The sequence below is a fragment of the Tetrao urogallus genome (genome assembly GCF_951394365.1).
Source record: "Tetrao urogallus genome assembly, chromosome: 2".
NCBI lineage: Eukaryota > Metazoa > Chordata > Aves > Galliformes > Phasianidae > Tetrao > Tetrao urogallus.
Genome location: NC_136814.1, coordinates 62,728,200 through 62,744,611, shown reverse-complemented (window position 1 = coordinate 62,744,611; position 16,412 = coordinate 62,728,200). Strand labels below are relative to the sequence as shown.

Genomic DNA, 16,412 nt, shown 5'->3' with positions numbered 1-16,412 from the left:
ATTTTTTATTAGAAGCACGAAATAAACTTTCCCCTGGCCAATACTTTAAAAGCTATGAATTTATGTAGAAGAGGATTTTACCTAGAAAAAAACCTTACTTGTTTTCTCTGGAAAGTGGAAGTTGACAAAATAAACATCACATATAATTGGTTCCCAATTTCTTGTTATTTATAAAAACACCTTTATATGAAGTGTGCTTTACATTCAACTACATTGAGTTTGGGTCACAGTGTATTGCAGCATATTTTCACAGGGAGGGGTCTTTTATTGTTATTGCTTGTTTTCAAGACCTACATCTCATAAGTATTGCTAGTGGTGAGGAGTACTTTCATGTTTTACTAAAATAAGTCATCCTACTCTGGTACTGAAGAATCAACCGTAAGTGCTTGTAAACACTCTTTTTCACTGATAGTTAAGAACCAATAGAAGTAAGTGTATAATACAAAATGTTGTTTGTAATTTAATAACATCATTGTAGCATCACTGGACTTTCACAATCTTCTCAGTTGTCTGCATAGGAGTATTTCTTGGGAGAAAGCATGGGAGGAGGTGATACCTCAATATGTCAGTCATAAGACTTCAATCAGTCATAAGATTCAGGGGAATAACTGAAGTATTGTCATGTCTAAGAAGCAGCGAAGCAGCCTTTAATAAACCGTGAAAAGGCAGAAAGCATGACTTACCAAAGCCAAAGATAAGATGAGAGACACAGGTGACTTATAAGAGACTTCAGAGGATCTGGTGGGAGACAGAGATACTCTGTTAGTGTCACTGTATGTCCCAGAGTGACTTGCTACTGTGCCAAGATGTTTTTTTACACTTGGTCTTCAGCCTCCTTTTGAGAAGGACCAGAATAAGTGAGTTTTGGAAAATGCCCTTGCCAAATTCAGCATTAATCCTGCAGGGGACTTCTTGTAAATTCACAGCTAGTAAGTTTTTGGCAGCAGTGCCACATATATTCAAAGTCTCCTCAATCGAATATTTGCAAGAGAAGCCAGAGATATCTGTGTGGATACAGCAGTGGATACGTGCAAATGGACCACCTGCTTCTCCCATCTTTGCAGCCTCTAAAGCTGGACAGGTTATAAGGAAGTTTTGCAACTGCCAGTAGTTGTCAACTACTGTCAAGAAGACAGAGTTGTGAGACTGTTGTGTTCAACCCTAGGATACTACATTACTCAGTTTCTGTGAAGGAAGTTTAAATAGAAAGAAGCAGATATTGCATTACTTCACTTTAATTACCTTTTAAAAATATTCTACTACCTGGGAATAGTCTTAGCTTAATATAAAATGTTAAAATTAAAGAATATAAAGAAAAATAGCAGTTTTTTATATTTGTGTCCAATTAAAAATCATCATTAAACATTCAAAAAAAAAAAAATTAAAACAAAAAACCAACAGTGAAATAGAACCTGGATGAAAGCCAAACAACACTGATTTCTGAAAAACAAACCAACTCAATTTTCAGGTTCACCGGGTTTGTCCTCTAGAGTGTGTCAGCTGAGCTGCACAGTGGAGAGGACGAGTCCTTTTTTTCTCCATCAGGTCACAGCATTCTGATGTGCCCATAGATTCTCTCCAAAAGTTGAATGTCCCCTGATGCAAATGGCCCCGCTGGATTACTTCTGGTAAACAGCCTAAGAAAAGGCTGTGACAGTGCCCTGAGCCTCCTGCCCTAGCTGTCAAGGCAGTACTGGGAAGTCCCTCAGTAATTCCTTCTTCAAAAAGGTCAATAGTCACCTTTGTGTATGCATCTCTGCTGTTTATGCTACAACAGGCCTATAAGAAATCGAAATAGCTTTGGTTCAGCAAAGTTGTGTATACATGGGAGGGAATTACAGTTCATTTCTACAATTTTTGAGTTCAGAGCAGAAGATGTTTGTTTCTTTTATTTTCTCTCTCTGATACTTGAACATACTTAGATTAACATTCAAGTCAAATATAATTTTGAAATGAAAAAAATCAAGTGAATATTACCCTTCTGATACTAAGGAAAAGCATGTTAGTCATTCCAAATTTGAATTTACCTGTAAATGAAATTGTTTATATTGTTGGTTTTGGAGTTTATTGCTGTTGTTTCAAAACAATCTAGAAAGACTGTTTCTATCCCACCCAGCCATGATGGTAATCAGCTGTGTAGGACAGAGGCAGAATAATTTCTCATGAATACGTTATGGCAGCCATTATCCAGTTGATCAAAGTGCTATTTCCAGAACTACTTACGACTTTTTGTTACCATTTGCTGTTTTTGTTTTTTGCTTTTTTTCCATCTTCTCTTTATAGGAAAACAATTGAAATTGTCATTCACCTATTGACAATGCAAACATCTGGGCCCAACCTGTAGTACAAGAGCCATCCAGAGGGAAAGTAAATCTCTAGCCTAGATATTTGGACTGTTTCCTAAGAGGCTAGTGCCCTAGCCTTTCTGCCAGCAAGTACTTGCAGTTGCAGTGAGACCTTCGCTACATGAAGGAGGTGTCTGAGGTCTCTTCACTCCTAGTGCCCCATGCTCATTACTATGACACTGAGGATTTGTTTGAGAAAGGTCTGCTATCCTGACAGTTAATAACTGTACTAAGAGTGTCAGTATGTTCAGGAATTTCCATACTTGTGAGGCCTACTGTATGTGGTGTTTTCTTGAAATTCCTATCTGCAAGAAAATCAGGCAAGGGATCATCTCACATGAAAACATCAAAGACCAGTAGGGGTGAAGCTGATGCTTAACCTCTTAGCATTATTAATACTGAACAAATCTTAAAATAGAAAATTAAGCTTATAGGGATTTTGAGTTTAAAAATTTAAGTGGTTCTGTACTTTAGATATCCCCAAAGGAACTGGACATAGTTGATCTTAGTGTTGGACATAGAGGTTTCAAAGAACATCTAGTTTCCTAAATCCGAGTAGTTGTTTTGATGACCTTGTACTTGTTTTCACTAAATCACTTCTGCGAATAATACTTTGTGTTTGTTTTGTTGTTTTCTGTTTTCATTTTTTTTTAACTCTTATAGTTTCTTTAAAAATATGTGCATTTTTCTTCAGTTATTATGGAGCTGAAATAGATTTGGCAACAGTAAGAAATCATTAGAAGAAGAGGACTGAAAAAATACTTTTTGGGAGCACACATTGAAAATCAGGTATATCCTACTTTTAAGAGAATGTCTTCGATTCTAAGAGAAGCTGGAGAAATATTCTTTGACTCAGTCTTCAGTTATTCAGTGCAAATGTCAGTATGTGAGAAAATGATGATTCATTTCCTTCCCTTCCTCAGCATAGTTTAGGAAGAACTGTTCTGGAAAGCACAGATTTAAATAAAAGGAAAAATAGAGACCATGCCTTCAAAATATGTTGACTCACAAGATCTATTTTGGTACATTGGAGAAATGGCAGTTTTTCACTTGCTTTGATTTCATAATAGTCCCCTTCTTGTCACTACCTTGAAAACACATACATGAACAAGTAACAATGCGTTTACTGTCTCCCTGAATAGTCAGTTATTATCTACAACAAAAGATATTTAGAGTTGGACTAATGATTTCCAGAGGTCATTTCCAATCTCAATTATTCTGTGATTCTGTGATAATTTTTCTGCCAGCAGTGCTTTCAGGGAAGGGTTGGTGTCCATTGGTGACTAATTGTAGAAGATTCGAGTGGGTTTTAGGCTTGTCTCAGCCATTTATTTACAGTATATTTATTACTGACTACTGTAGACAGTCCTGACCTCAGCTGGCTGCTCTTGGGGGACACTATTTTTGGGAAACTGAATCTCCTTCAGTTTATATAGGAGCTCAAAGTCTTGAACTGAGCTGTAAGGAGCTCTGCATGTAAAGGCCAAGATTCTTAAAGGTAAATAGCTTCCATACCTTAGTTAAGGAGTTTCATGCTTAAATACATTTCAAACTGATTCTAAAATTTTTGATTCCAGGATCCAAATAAACTCTCAACTTATTTTGCCAGTATTTTGAGCACTGATTCAAGGTTGTCATCATCACCCTAATTTTGGACTTTCAGAAATTATTTTGTCTTCTGAGATCTTAAAAGATCTTAGCTTACCTTACAAGGCTTAACAGCTTGTGTTATAAAAGTAAACATACATCTGCAAAAAAGAGCGCAGACAGAACAGGTGACACTCATAAAAATTCCTTTCAGATAAGGAAAAGAACCCCAAACAGTAAACTTACAGGAGTCACTCTGGATATCAACTCAATCTTCAAAGATAAAAACTGAGAAAAAAAAGAATTATTTCAAATTGGGCATGTTTCCTGGTAAAAGTTCATTCTTAAAATCTCTTAGGGTGGAACTCAACACATTTCCTACAGAATATTTTGCACTGTCAGTTAAAAAGAGCTCATATACACAAAAATAATGCACTACTAGCTTTGAATAAACAGAAAATGGAAAAAAATATTTTTCACTTCAAACCATTTCTCCTCTCTGACATGAAACTGTCTTTGAATACATACCACAAGAATGTACAAGTCATTAATCTACAGTTACATCCTTGCACATGTATCTCTAAGAAATATATTACAGAGTGGTTAACAGTATATGAAAACATGACTGACTTTAATTTTGGTACAAACTTTTTTGCAATCATCCAATATTTGAACTTGGAGTTGTAGAACAACTATTATTGTCTTCATTAACTGGAAGAAGAAGTTACTTATGTCAGCTGCAAGTCAAAAGACTGCAAGAATTGATTAGAACCTATTAACCATGGGGGAAAAAGGGCATTTGAAGAACAATCTGTGTGAAGTTTGTATTTTTCTATTTTTCATGACTCCAGAATAGATTTTTGGGCACTCAATTTCCTGCAATTTTCTGATATATCCATTGTAATCTATGTTGACAAAATCATTATTTTCACACCATAAGACAGAATTTGCATGATTTCACAGAAAATCAGTAGGTTTTTTTTTTAAGTTATTATTTTCTTAGAGATTTTATAAGTGTTACTTCTTTCACTAGTCTTTTGTATTAAATTCACACATTTTAAAATTCGAGGGGTTGAGCATGAAATGTTTTACTATGAGTTACTTTAAAATCTTCTCATGTTTCAGCAGCAGAGGGTTTGATATCAGCTTTATATTTCCATAAGACAGGAATAATTCCATGAGACAGAAAGAGAAAAGAACATCAAGAGTTCAAGGCCAGTGCATGTAGAACTTTTCCATCTGTTTTCATCATGTTTTTACACTGGTATGGTTTCCTTCTTTTCATACATCTTCATTTTTCACTTAGAATTACATAACTCACTGAAAAAGCCCTGCTTTCACTTTTGCTCCTAGTGATAAGAAAAGTCGTGTTTGTGAGTCACCTTAGAAAAACATTAGCTTAAAAGCATTAACTTAAAAAAAAATTCCCTTGATTTAAGAGAAAGTACAATTATATGTTGTAACTAATGGTTGCCAAACTTGTACTGTGACCTAATAATAACTTTCATATTCAAGGTGGTTAAAATCCTTCATCTACCTCAAACACAATAAAAAAAAATTTAATAACAGTCTCCATGAACTGCAGAATAGTTCTTGTTTACATGGATGAAAAATTCTTTAGCATATATTTATCTTCTAAGTTGTATGTGGGCAGAAGATTCTGGAGACCATGTTTTACTTTTACAAAGTAATTTCATTATTATTTTCAGAATTAAAATGGAATGATGATGATAATGATGGTGGTGGGTAGCATTTCCATCAGTTTTCTGGCATCTAAATCATTAGAGTCTGTGAATACATATACAGATTAATGAAAGGTGATTTGTAATTACAAAATTCATAGAAGTGAGGTAGTAGGAAAAGGTCTCTGCAAAGACACAATATCTAGTCCTATCTCATTAGTGAGAAATTAGGAAACAGAAAACTGAATTCTGCCATGAATCACACCAGAGTAATTCATAGCTTGATTCTACAGAGGTATCTTGGATAACTGGACTGCTATATACACTCCAGAACTGAACCATGGCAGACCTTTTCCAGACTTACTGCAACACTATCAAATTTAGAAATGCATCAATATATTTTTAAATTAAAATCTCAATACAATCTGTTAACTATCAAGGTTAATGGAAAGAGATTTTTCTTATATAGTAGTGTGACAGATGCACTGCATTATTAAAATCTAAATGAAAGAAAATAAATGGAAATAACTCATCAGCAAGAAATGCAAGCTTTGTATATTTGCACAAGTGACAATTAATACAGCATCTAGAACCAGGAAAACAACCACAGAATATTGTCATGAGTAAGGCTTTATAATAGTGTCCTGACACATCATTCAGCATATGTATATAAAACAATTCTCCTCCCATCCTCTGTCTGAAGGGCAGCACAAAGAAGAGGTGGATAATCACATAAACATGATCTAACTTTTTCCTAGTCGCCAAATATGACACTTGACATCCCTGAGCCAGACAATGGTGCTTGTATCACCTGTCCTACCTTTCTTAACAAAACTGCAAAACTCCTTTAAAGTAGGATAACAAAATGTAGAACCCATACTTACCTTATGCTTAAAGTACAGCTGTTTGAAGGCTAGCTTAGGCATACAAATTTTAAAAGTAATTCTTTAAATTGTCTTTCCAGAACTAATTTAATAGAGGTTTTGAAGAAGTTACTGTTTCAGTTACCATTAATGCACCTTTTGTAAGCCACATAAAATGCATTTTTATATGCATAAGTAGGTGTTCAACAAAAATATCATACGTGAATCTTAGAGTTAGAGCTGTTTATTTTCATAAACCCTACACAAAATAGTTTGAAGAATTTACTCTCCAGAATTTCTCATCACAAATTTAATTCCCATGAGAGCTTTTTCATCACATCCGGACCTAATTTAGCCTGTTTTGTTTGTGCTCTTTCTTATTTGTAAACAGTGCGTGTCCAAATGCCTTACTTTTAATGGAGTGTAGCAACAGTATTTGATTTGAATTTAGATAAAGGAGCAGATAAATCAGTTTTCTTTAAGTTTATATGCATATGTATGAGCAATTTAGAAAGTAGTTTGATAAGGACAAGAAAGGCTGATTTTTGTTACCATGTCTTATCACACTGAGCCCGAGATAGAAAGGATCAGCAAAGTCCTGTATGAGATTCTCCTCAGTTTTGAAACGTAATTGTTATGAGACAATCCACTTTGGGTCCTTATAAAGAATAAGTGGAGGGTTGCATGGAAAAGTAAGAAAAAATTATAACTACAAAATATAAAGAACTTCTTTTTCCTGTGAAGAATAATTGTTATAGTCCTTTTTATAGTTATCAGCATACACTACTACTTGCAATATTTCTGTAGTCTGAGGCTGAGGATAAGGCCAGAGCAGCCTCTGTGCCACATACTGGAAAACAAAATTCTTCCCCTTAAAGATATACAAGCTAACTGAATTCCAGGAACCATTTAATCTTGTTTCACAGATAGAGCAGGTGAGTTTTTCAAGGGCAAATCAGACATGCTGAAAGCAAGCTACAGAGCCTTGATATGAAAGACATATCACCCTTTGCTGAGTACTACCATAATAACTCAACCTTTCTTGTCAACCAACAAGAGTATACCCGACAAAGATCTGACAATTAAAGTTTGGATGAATCTCTGCTCAGATGATGCAAAACCACTGTAATGTTTTCCAGTTTCAAGATGCAAATCAAAACATTTAACAGAGCACTACAGTCACTCAAGAGCTGAGGCACAGTCAACCTCTTGCTTGTGCCTTGTTTTTTATGATGTGAGTGCTGATATGGAAATAGAAAAATACTTCCAGCTACAGTGACACTTTGGTATACCATGAATTGGAGCACACAGTCCTTTGGTTTGCAATGGGATGCACTGCTAAATCCTGCACATTTGTTCTGATCAGGTATTCTGTTGATAAGAGACACAGCCAAGGCCTATCCAATGTTTTCACAACACTCAGCAGGTTCAGCAGGTGCTGGCGAAGCAGTTCTAGGAATAGAAAAGGACTAGCCGAGGCTGGCTGGTGCTGAGGCAGTCTTCAGGCTCCCTTGGCTTGCTGTGACAAAGGAGAGGAAGTAAGCAAGATTCCTCATTTATTGTCAGTGTATTGGAAAGTGCCCTGCCCACCAGCATCCTGACTATTACTGAGCATATCTATCTGGTATTCCTCTGCCAAGCAGCATACATCAGCTCAGTTCTCCAACCTCTGTTGCTTGTGAGGCTCCACACAACTCCCTCTCTGGGACACATTTGCTTTTCTGCCCACTACTCATCTATTACAAGAATCTTGTCCTTGGCCAGGATTTATGCTTAGCAGGTCTGTAAGCATTGAAGCCTCTTCATGTTTGGAGATACAAAACCTTTGACGATAAAAAACATTGCTTTCCTGACATGGGTATCTGAGCCCATTTTCTTCCCTAGCAGATTCCAGAACCTGTCTCTTGCAAGAACTTGTGATTTTACTTAGAACTCAATACTTTCATGATTGTGTACACGGGGAAAATGAAAGTTTTATCTACTGTTTGCTTAGCAAATAAGTACCCAATCAAGAGCCCATTGTGGTCAGTGGGCAGAGTACTATTGCTTTTGGATAACATAATGAATTGCTGTGAGAGTGTACGTTATGCAATATATCTATTATAATAAAATGTTTTTAAAAATATTGCCCAAAGATACCACGCAGAAATGCATCATATTTTTCATCTGTCCCATGTAAGAATAGCTGGCTATAATACATCCATTTCTGGCAAGCACAATTATGTAAGTGACAATCAGAGGTAGATAACTGCAAGCAGTTGGTTCTGACCTCAGAAAAATCCTGTTGCAATTATCACAACTCAGATATCAGCTACTGAATGAATCTCTCCACCCAGGAAACAGACTCAGTGCCTCTCTTCTGCATCAGAATACAAATTATTAGCACAATAGCAAGCAGTGGTCTGGCACCTGGGTTGATTGAAGACCAGTTTCCAAGTGAAGGCATTGTCCGTCCTCAAGACTTTCTATGGCTAACCAATCCTCCAAAAAAGAAAAGATTTTTTTGGAATGAAAAACAAATTTAAAGGAAGAGAACACCCAACTCAACTCAGATATCCAATATCAAAATCCAATAATTTTGGCTTCTGATTATGCCTAGCAGAAAGAACATTGATCACATTCTATAAAAATGAAAAGTCAAGTCCAAGTATTAGAATAAACATAAAAATATAAAAATAAAAAGGTCAGTTAACAAGTTACAGAAGCATAATGCTGAACAGTATCTGTATGAGATCTTTTTTTTTCAAAGCAAACCACATAAACCTTAAAAGCATCTTTTGCCAGATGCACATCACCATTGCAGCCCCAAGCAGATTCAGGCTTCATGTGCAGTTCAGCAGATCTGACAGCTTAATGCTGCAGAAGGCATGAGATCTCACTTCCCATCCATTTTCACACAACCTCTCCCTGCTCTGGCCTAACCAGTCCTCCTTCCCTTTCCCAGCTGCACCGTCCTACCCATTTCCTACCTACCACTCATAACACTCATTGGCTGATATCACACATTGAAATGTTAGAAAGCTGGTCTTGTTTTTGTTTTTGTTTTGTTTTCCTGTTATTTTCCGCAGCGAGTGTCAGTGAATTAAACCACCTCATGGAAGTGTTTGACAAGAGCTGAAGCTGGCACGAAGCTAGCAGCAGGCGCCTATGACCAACAATAGGGAGAACAGTGAGACACAGAGAGGGAAAACAGCCTGCTGTCAGTAAGTGCTGATCTGTCTATGAAATGCAGAGCGCAAAGGAGCTGCAGTCACCCTTTAGGATCTGGCTTTACACGAAGGTAATAGTCTCTTGACTTCAGTGGTTTGCTTCTTTTAACACCTATTTAGCAGTTATTTGCATAGAGGCTAGATTTACAAGAACAAGTGTTGCTTGTTGGGAGTATCTGCAGAAACTCTCATGGTCACTTCTTCAAGGGTGAATATATTCTGTATTCTCAGCTCTATTCTTGGACCATTCCCAGTGAAACCAGAGATGTTTATATAGCTGCCCAGATTAAAATTCAGCTGGCCTTTTTTCTTTTCTTCCCAGAGATGCTGTCCACCAAAGCGCAGTGCAAATACATGGATAGTGAAGTGGCTGTTCAGTTTGCAAGCTTGTAGGAGCATGTACTTGTAGGAATACAAACATTTTCTCATCATTAGGCAGAAGAAAAAAGATTACGTTACCTCTGAAAAATGTGTGTTAAAACCAAGATAAGTAACCTGAGATAACGGTCTAACAAACTCTTGAGAGGTAATCATGCAACTCTTTCATCGGTGTAGATACGTAAGATTAAGCTATGAAGCTGCAGTTTGCCTCAACCACTACAGAACATGGGATCTCCCTGGTTTTGTAGAGGTTGGAGACATATCAGGGATTATTGAAATACGGGTGTGTAATGACAGTTTACTTATTCTGACTTTGGGAGATAAACAAAAGTATTCATTCCTGTATAAAAGAGAATGGTTTTCAATGCAGAGATTGTAAGAACAGGAAATTAGTAAAATACTCAAATATAAGGAAGCAGACATGTCTAGCTGTTTCAGCCAGATTCAGAGCAGGAAATACATTATTAAACATCACCATCTACTGGAAGCTAGTGTTTATTCCTTGCAAGGGAATAAGTTGCTACAGTGAATTAATTTGAGAGACAAGATCCTGTTTTCCCAGATCTGGCACTGCTCATATGGCTGTTAGCAGGCCAGCATCTGTGGAACTTTCCAGCACCAGGATGAAAAAAGTGTTCCAGCACTTAAAATATGAATGCAAAAACTTTTCTGTTATACAATGCAAACTGAAGGTGTTGATAAGCCATAATGGCAACTTAAAAAATGTTTGGGTAGCCAAGTACTGGGACCTGATAGAGTGCTCCCTCCCTTCCCGCTGAGGACAGAAGCCTGTGGTCCCATAGATATTCATAGCACTTCTTTGCCCAATGTCTGTCCCTCATGTCTCCCTCCATCAGCTTTTTTCTTTAAGCTCCAGAGAACCCATGGTGCTGTGTGGCATCAAGGGAAGATGTGAACACACCTCTGTATCAGAAGACTGATGTTATGGTGAAGTGCTACAGCTGTGATGGCTCTTCTCCTCCTTTTCCTCTGCTTTCTCCTCCTTTCTCACTGCTTTCTATTTCTTTTTTATTTTTATTTTTTATTATTATTATTATTTTCAGAATCAGGTGATGTTCAGGTTGGATATTACAAAAAAATATTTCTCAGAAAGAATGATGAAGCACTGGAACAGGTTGCCCAGGGAGGTGATAGTGTCACTGCCCCTGAAGGTGTTCAAGAAACATGTAGATGACATTGAGGGAGGTGTTTAGTGGGTGTGGTGGGGATGGGATGATGGGTGGACCAGATGGTCTTAAGCAGATTTTTCCAACCTTAATGATTCTATGATTCTGTGATTCTAAGGTTATATTTTGTTGCATTTATACAACCAGTCAGGCAGACCATCAGAATGTTCATACGTTCTTCTTCCCTTGGGAAAGTGTTTGGGGAAAAAAAGCAGTAGTAATTGTGCAAGGGCAAAGAAATTTGCATGAGCGACAATGTAAACCCATCACTATTTTTATCAGAGGGAGTGTTTGGATCATTATTGAAAACAGTAAAGTTAAGATTATGGAAGATGCTTCAATGCTTTAGCCTTTTAATACATAGATGCTTCTCTAAATAACTGGTGTGATTAATGGACTTCCTCCTGGATTCATTTCATCAGAAGGCATTGGTAGTGACAGGACTGAATATTAGAGGGGCTTTTAGGTTTGTGCAGATTGTTTTTGTCAAAAACAAAACACTCTCAAAAGTAGTAAACACCAAACTGTGTCAAGGACAAAAAATAAAATAAATAATAAAAGAGGGGGAATAGGTCTTGTTTGTATGTGTGACATTAAAACTGTTACATGTAATGAATAACAGGAAATCAGAAATGGAGTTTAGGAAAGAATTAGATTCATGCTATGGGAAGGCAAGGAGAATAAAGATTGATTTCAATGACAAATTACTTTATTTCCTTGTAGAATACTGGTCAGTGCTAGTAGGCACTGTACTGTGCTTTAACTGTGCTGTAAGCATTCCTGGAAAGAAATAGTTGTTACTGTTCATCAAGCAAAGAATAAAGTCATCAAGAGCTCAGATATGGAGCTAATTATGACAAAAAGAAAACTATCTTGCAGCCCAACCACCAAAACACCTGGAGCCTCTCTGGGATCATCTCCAGTGTAGCAATGCACAGTGCTTTTTGATTCTACAGTCAGGAAATGCTGAAGCAGTGCTCTCCATCCTTACCTCTACAGCATAAACCAACCTCCTGACTGTTATGGGATAGGAGCTGTGCTCCCATTTTCCTGCAAAACTTTATACCCACCCCTTTGAAGCTGGGGCAGCAAAGGAGTTTTAAAACACACGAATATCTGACAGCCTTTGGGAAAGCGTTTTCTTTCTTATGGTATTACTAGCTTACTTATCTATAATTTTTTAGGCAAAATGTGAAATATCCTGCTCTAAAATTACTGCTTCTTTGTTTTCTGAGACATTAATAGAACATAGCAGGAGGTTGAAACTAGATGATCATTGTGGTCCTTTTCAACCCAGGCTATTCTATGGTTCTATGATTCTGTGATCTACTTGTAGTCAACAGAGATATGGGAATATTATCCCTATCTGCTGCATTATTTGTTAGATGTGGCTGTGCTCAGACTTGTGCACATTGCTCTGAAAAACAAACAAACAAACAAACAAAAAAACCCCCACAAAAATGCAGTTCCTGCATCAGGACGGTTAGTCCAGGAGTCTGTTCTTTAACCCACATTGACACTATGGACAGACAAAAGTTTAAAGCAGGAGCTACTTTCTGACAATTTGTTTCTATCATGCAAACCATTGTGAATTTGTTGGTTTTGCAGCTGAGAGACCTTTGCTAAAAGGCCTTAGAGCACATTTCCAACCTTGGCATAGAGCACCAGGATAAGAATGCTAGTGATAATGAAAGCAGTATGTTTTGTTTATATGTAATATGACCTTTCCATCAGGATGAATGTTTCTGAGATTACATCAAACAGCAGAAAACTAGGAATTAACTCGTTCAAGAAAGAACAGTAGTACGTATACACTGTGCTAGTTATATTGCCAGAGACCTTTTCAGTTCCCATAAATTAATGCCTTCAATAAGCGGGTGTGACATCTTCTCACATTTAAGATCCATGAAATAGAAGATGGACTTCCAATATTTTGCTTATGGTGCAATAAGTGCTTCAGAATGATTTAGTGAGGCAAAGACTCTGGGGCAGTTAGGCAAAAAATCATAACTGATAGCAAAATTGCCACTGAAGGCAGATTTCAAGCAAGGAGCCTCCAGCTTAACACACTGTTGGAACTGAAAATTGAAGGAGCAAAGAGAGTGATAGGAACTGAATGGAAGCAGGAATGATCTGAAAGAAAGCATAGAGCTGAAATAAAATAAAATAAAAGGTGACAACTCCCTGGGCTTTTTGACTGGTCAAACCATGTCAGGAGTTCCATGGTGTCACTAAAATACCAAGAATGTACCACACAGGCATCAGAGACACCAAATTTAAAACTACTCTGAGAACTCCCTGACTACAAATCACAACATGATGTCTGCTGAGAAGGTAACCTTTAAGGGAAATAAATCTTCCATGGTGATAAGAAATCTTCCATTACTGCTGATCCGTGCAACCCTTGTGACTTTGCAAACAGACACAGCACCAACTGTAAACGTCTCATACAGTAGGCAACATGGAGTAAAATCTTTTCCATAAAGCAGAGGGATTTGGTTGTTTTATGGCTGCAAGAGCAAACAGCTTGAACATTAGAACTTACCTGTCCCTGCTTGGACAAATCTTCCTCTCCTATAAGTTATTTTCATTATCAATGTTTTCATATAGAATATTTTAAAAACAATTCAATTTTATTAAGGAACACTATATATTCCTTGTCAGATAAGAATAATTCACATGTAATTTATCGTTACTTACAAAAAAACTTCCTCTTTTCTGTTTACTATAAAATAGATATGTTTGTTCACATATTGGCAGTGGATGATGCATCTTTCTCATCAATCTTTAAACATGTGTTTGCTTAGGAGCACTGGACAATCCATTTTTCTTTCTTTACTGCTGCAAACATATGCTCAGTTTCATACAAAGCTGGTAATGCTGTACAGTAGTCATTCACTGGCTTTGGAGGAGCAAGTAGAGAGAGGAGTGTTTGTATGAGCCAGAGAAAGTTATTAAGTCCAAGGAGAACTTATATGTACCAAAATAGTTCTTAAATCAATATCAGTTTCAGGTAAATGGGTGGCCAGTAGGGTGAGGGAGGTGATTGTCCCTCTCTACTCTGCTTCCGTGAAGGCGTATCTGGAGTAGGATGTACAGGTGTGGGGCACCCAGTGCAGGAAAGATACAGAGCTGTTGGGGTGGGTCTAGAAGAGAGCCATGAAGAAGATCAGAGGGCTGGAGCACCTCTCCTGTGAAAATAGCTTGAGGAAGCTGGGCTTGCTCAACATGGAGAATAGAAGTCTCCAGGGAGATCTCATCACAGCCTTTCAGTAATTGAAAGGATGTCTGAATGAGAGTCGCAGGGATGCCACCCTAAGTTGTCCCAGGGTTAGGACAGTCCACAGGCAGTGCAAAGGGAGAAGCTATGGGTGCCTCATCCCTGGAGGTGTTCAAGGCCAGGTTGGATGGGGTTCTGGGCAGCCTGATCTAGCGGGCGGGAGCCCTGCTCATGACAGGGGATTGGAACTGTGTGGGCTCTAAAGTCCCTTCCAACCCAAGTTGTTCTGTGATTCTATGATAAAGCAGCTCTTGACCCTCAGATGCAACAGGAGGGGACTACAAATGTATGTTGCCCTGGGGTGGAAACTAGTGATCCACGTCTTAATGATGGCTAGAATTTGTGTCATGGAAGATATTCTGAAGTAATAGTGAAGGAGAATCCTGCTCTTACACAATGGATACCACATTTAGCTCCATAGAATCATAGAATCACTCAAGTTATAAAAGACCTTAAAGATCGTCGAGTCCAACCACGACCTAACCATACTACCCTAACAAACCCCTGCTAACTCGTGTCCCTGAGCACCACAACCAAAAGGATTTTAAACACATCCAGGGATGGTGACTCAACCACCTCTCTGGAGATCCTATTCCAGTGCTTAACAACTCTTTCTGTAAGGAAGTGTATCCTAATATCCAACCTGAACTTACCCAGGCACAACTTGAGGTCATTTCCCCTCATCTGTCACCTGTCACAAGTGAGAAGAGACCAACTCAGCTCTGGCTGTAAGCGCCTTTCAGATATTGGAAGAGAGCAATAAGGTCTTCCCTCAGCCTCCTTTTCCCCAGACTGAACACCCCTAGTTCCTTCAGTCTCTCCTCATAGGACATATTCTCCAAGCCCTTCACAAGCCTTTCGCCCTTCCTTGGACCTGCTCCAGCACCTCAATGCCTTTTCTGTACTGAGGTGCCCAAAACTGAACACAGTACTTGAGGTGAGGCCTCGCCAGTGCCAAGTACAGGGGCATGTTTCCATGTTACCAGGAAGATAGTGGCATACAGGATTTTGCTTATGAGAGATTCATTGTAATTTGGTAGCTGGGAGGTTTTATCATATTGTAGAAATACAGATCTTCATGGGTCAGGCTCTGAAGTTCTTAGTTCAGTGACATCAGAGAACAGGATGAGATTTTACTGTAGCCTCAGAACAGAAGCTGAGCTGTCTCTGTGAGTTACGCTGAGAACAGAACTCATATACGGGCATGGTTATACGAACAAAGCTGTGTGTAGCATCACGTCTGAAGTAAGGAGAGGAGAACGCCGAGGCTCTCCTCCCGCACGCAGCCGGCAGTTAATCATTAAGCCCCTGCAGACCCGCTCCCCCGTGCCTCCAGCCCCGACCCTCCCCTGGAGCTGCCGTCAGGAGGGAGGGGCGCACCGGGCCCGCAGCCTCCCGGGGCACACCTGTCTCCGGCTTCGCCTCTCCTCTCTCTCGGCCGATCCCCGCCACCGCAGCCCCGCACAAGCGGCCCGCACCGCCCCGCGTCCGTCCCGTCTCGTCCCGTTCGGCCGTCCATGGGAGCGGCGGCGAAGCGAGGCAGGTGCCGCTGAGCAGCATGGCCAAGGGGCCCGAGCAAGAGGACGCCTTCCTGCACCTCCCGGCCACGCAGGCGATGCCTGCCGCCGCCGCCGCCGCGCCGGAGGAGTGTTACGCGGAGCTGCTGGCGGGCGGCCTGCTGCCCTACGCCGAGGAGGGGCTGGGAACCGGGAGGGGGCTGCCGGAGTTGCCCGTTGCCATCAAGTCGGGTGAGGACCGCGGGGAGAGCCGCGGGGGCGGGCCCGGCCCGTTGGGCAGCGCCGGTTTAACGGGAGGCTCGGGGGGACGGTGTGCTACCTACCTAACGCCATCCCCGGGCTGCTTCTCTCTTCGCTCCCT

At 39.3% G+C, this 16,412-nt stretch overlaps 1 protein-coding gene across 1 annotated transcript in view; it reads left to right on the top strand.

The window, feature by feature from the left end:
* Positions 1–16,092: 16,092 nt before the first annotated feature.
* Positions 16,093–16,412, top strand: part of RFX6 (regulatory factor X6) — a gene marked incomplete at both ends in the record, with an annotated part of 34,656 nt that continues 34,336 nt past the window's right edge. Inside the window, one exon of the mRNA XM_079550132.1 lies at positions 16,093–16,282. Within this exon, the coding sequence (XP_079406258.1) occupies positions 16,093–16,282 (190 nt within the window). The remainder of the gene's footprint in view (positions 16,283–16,412) is intronic.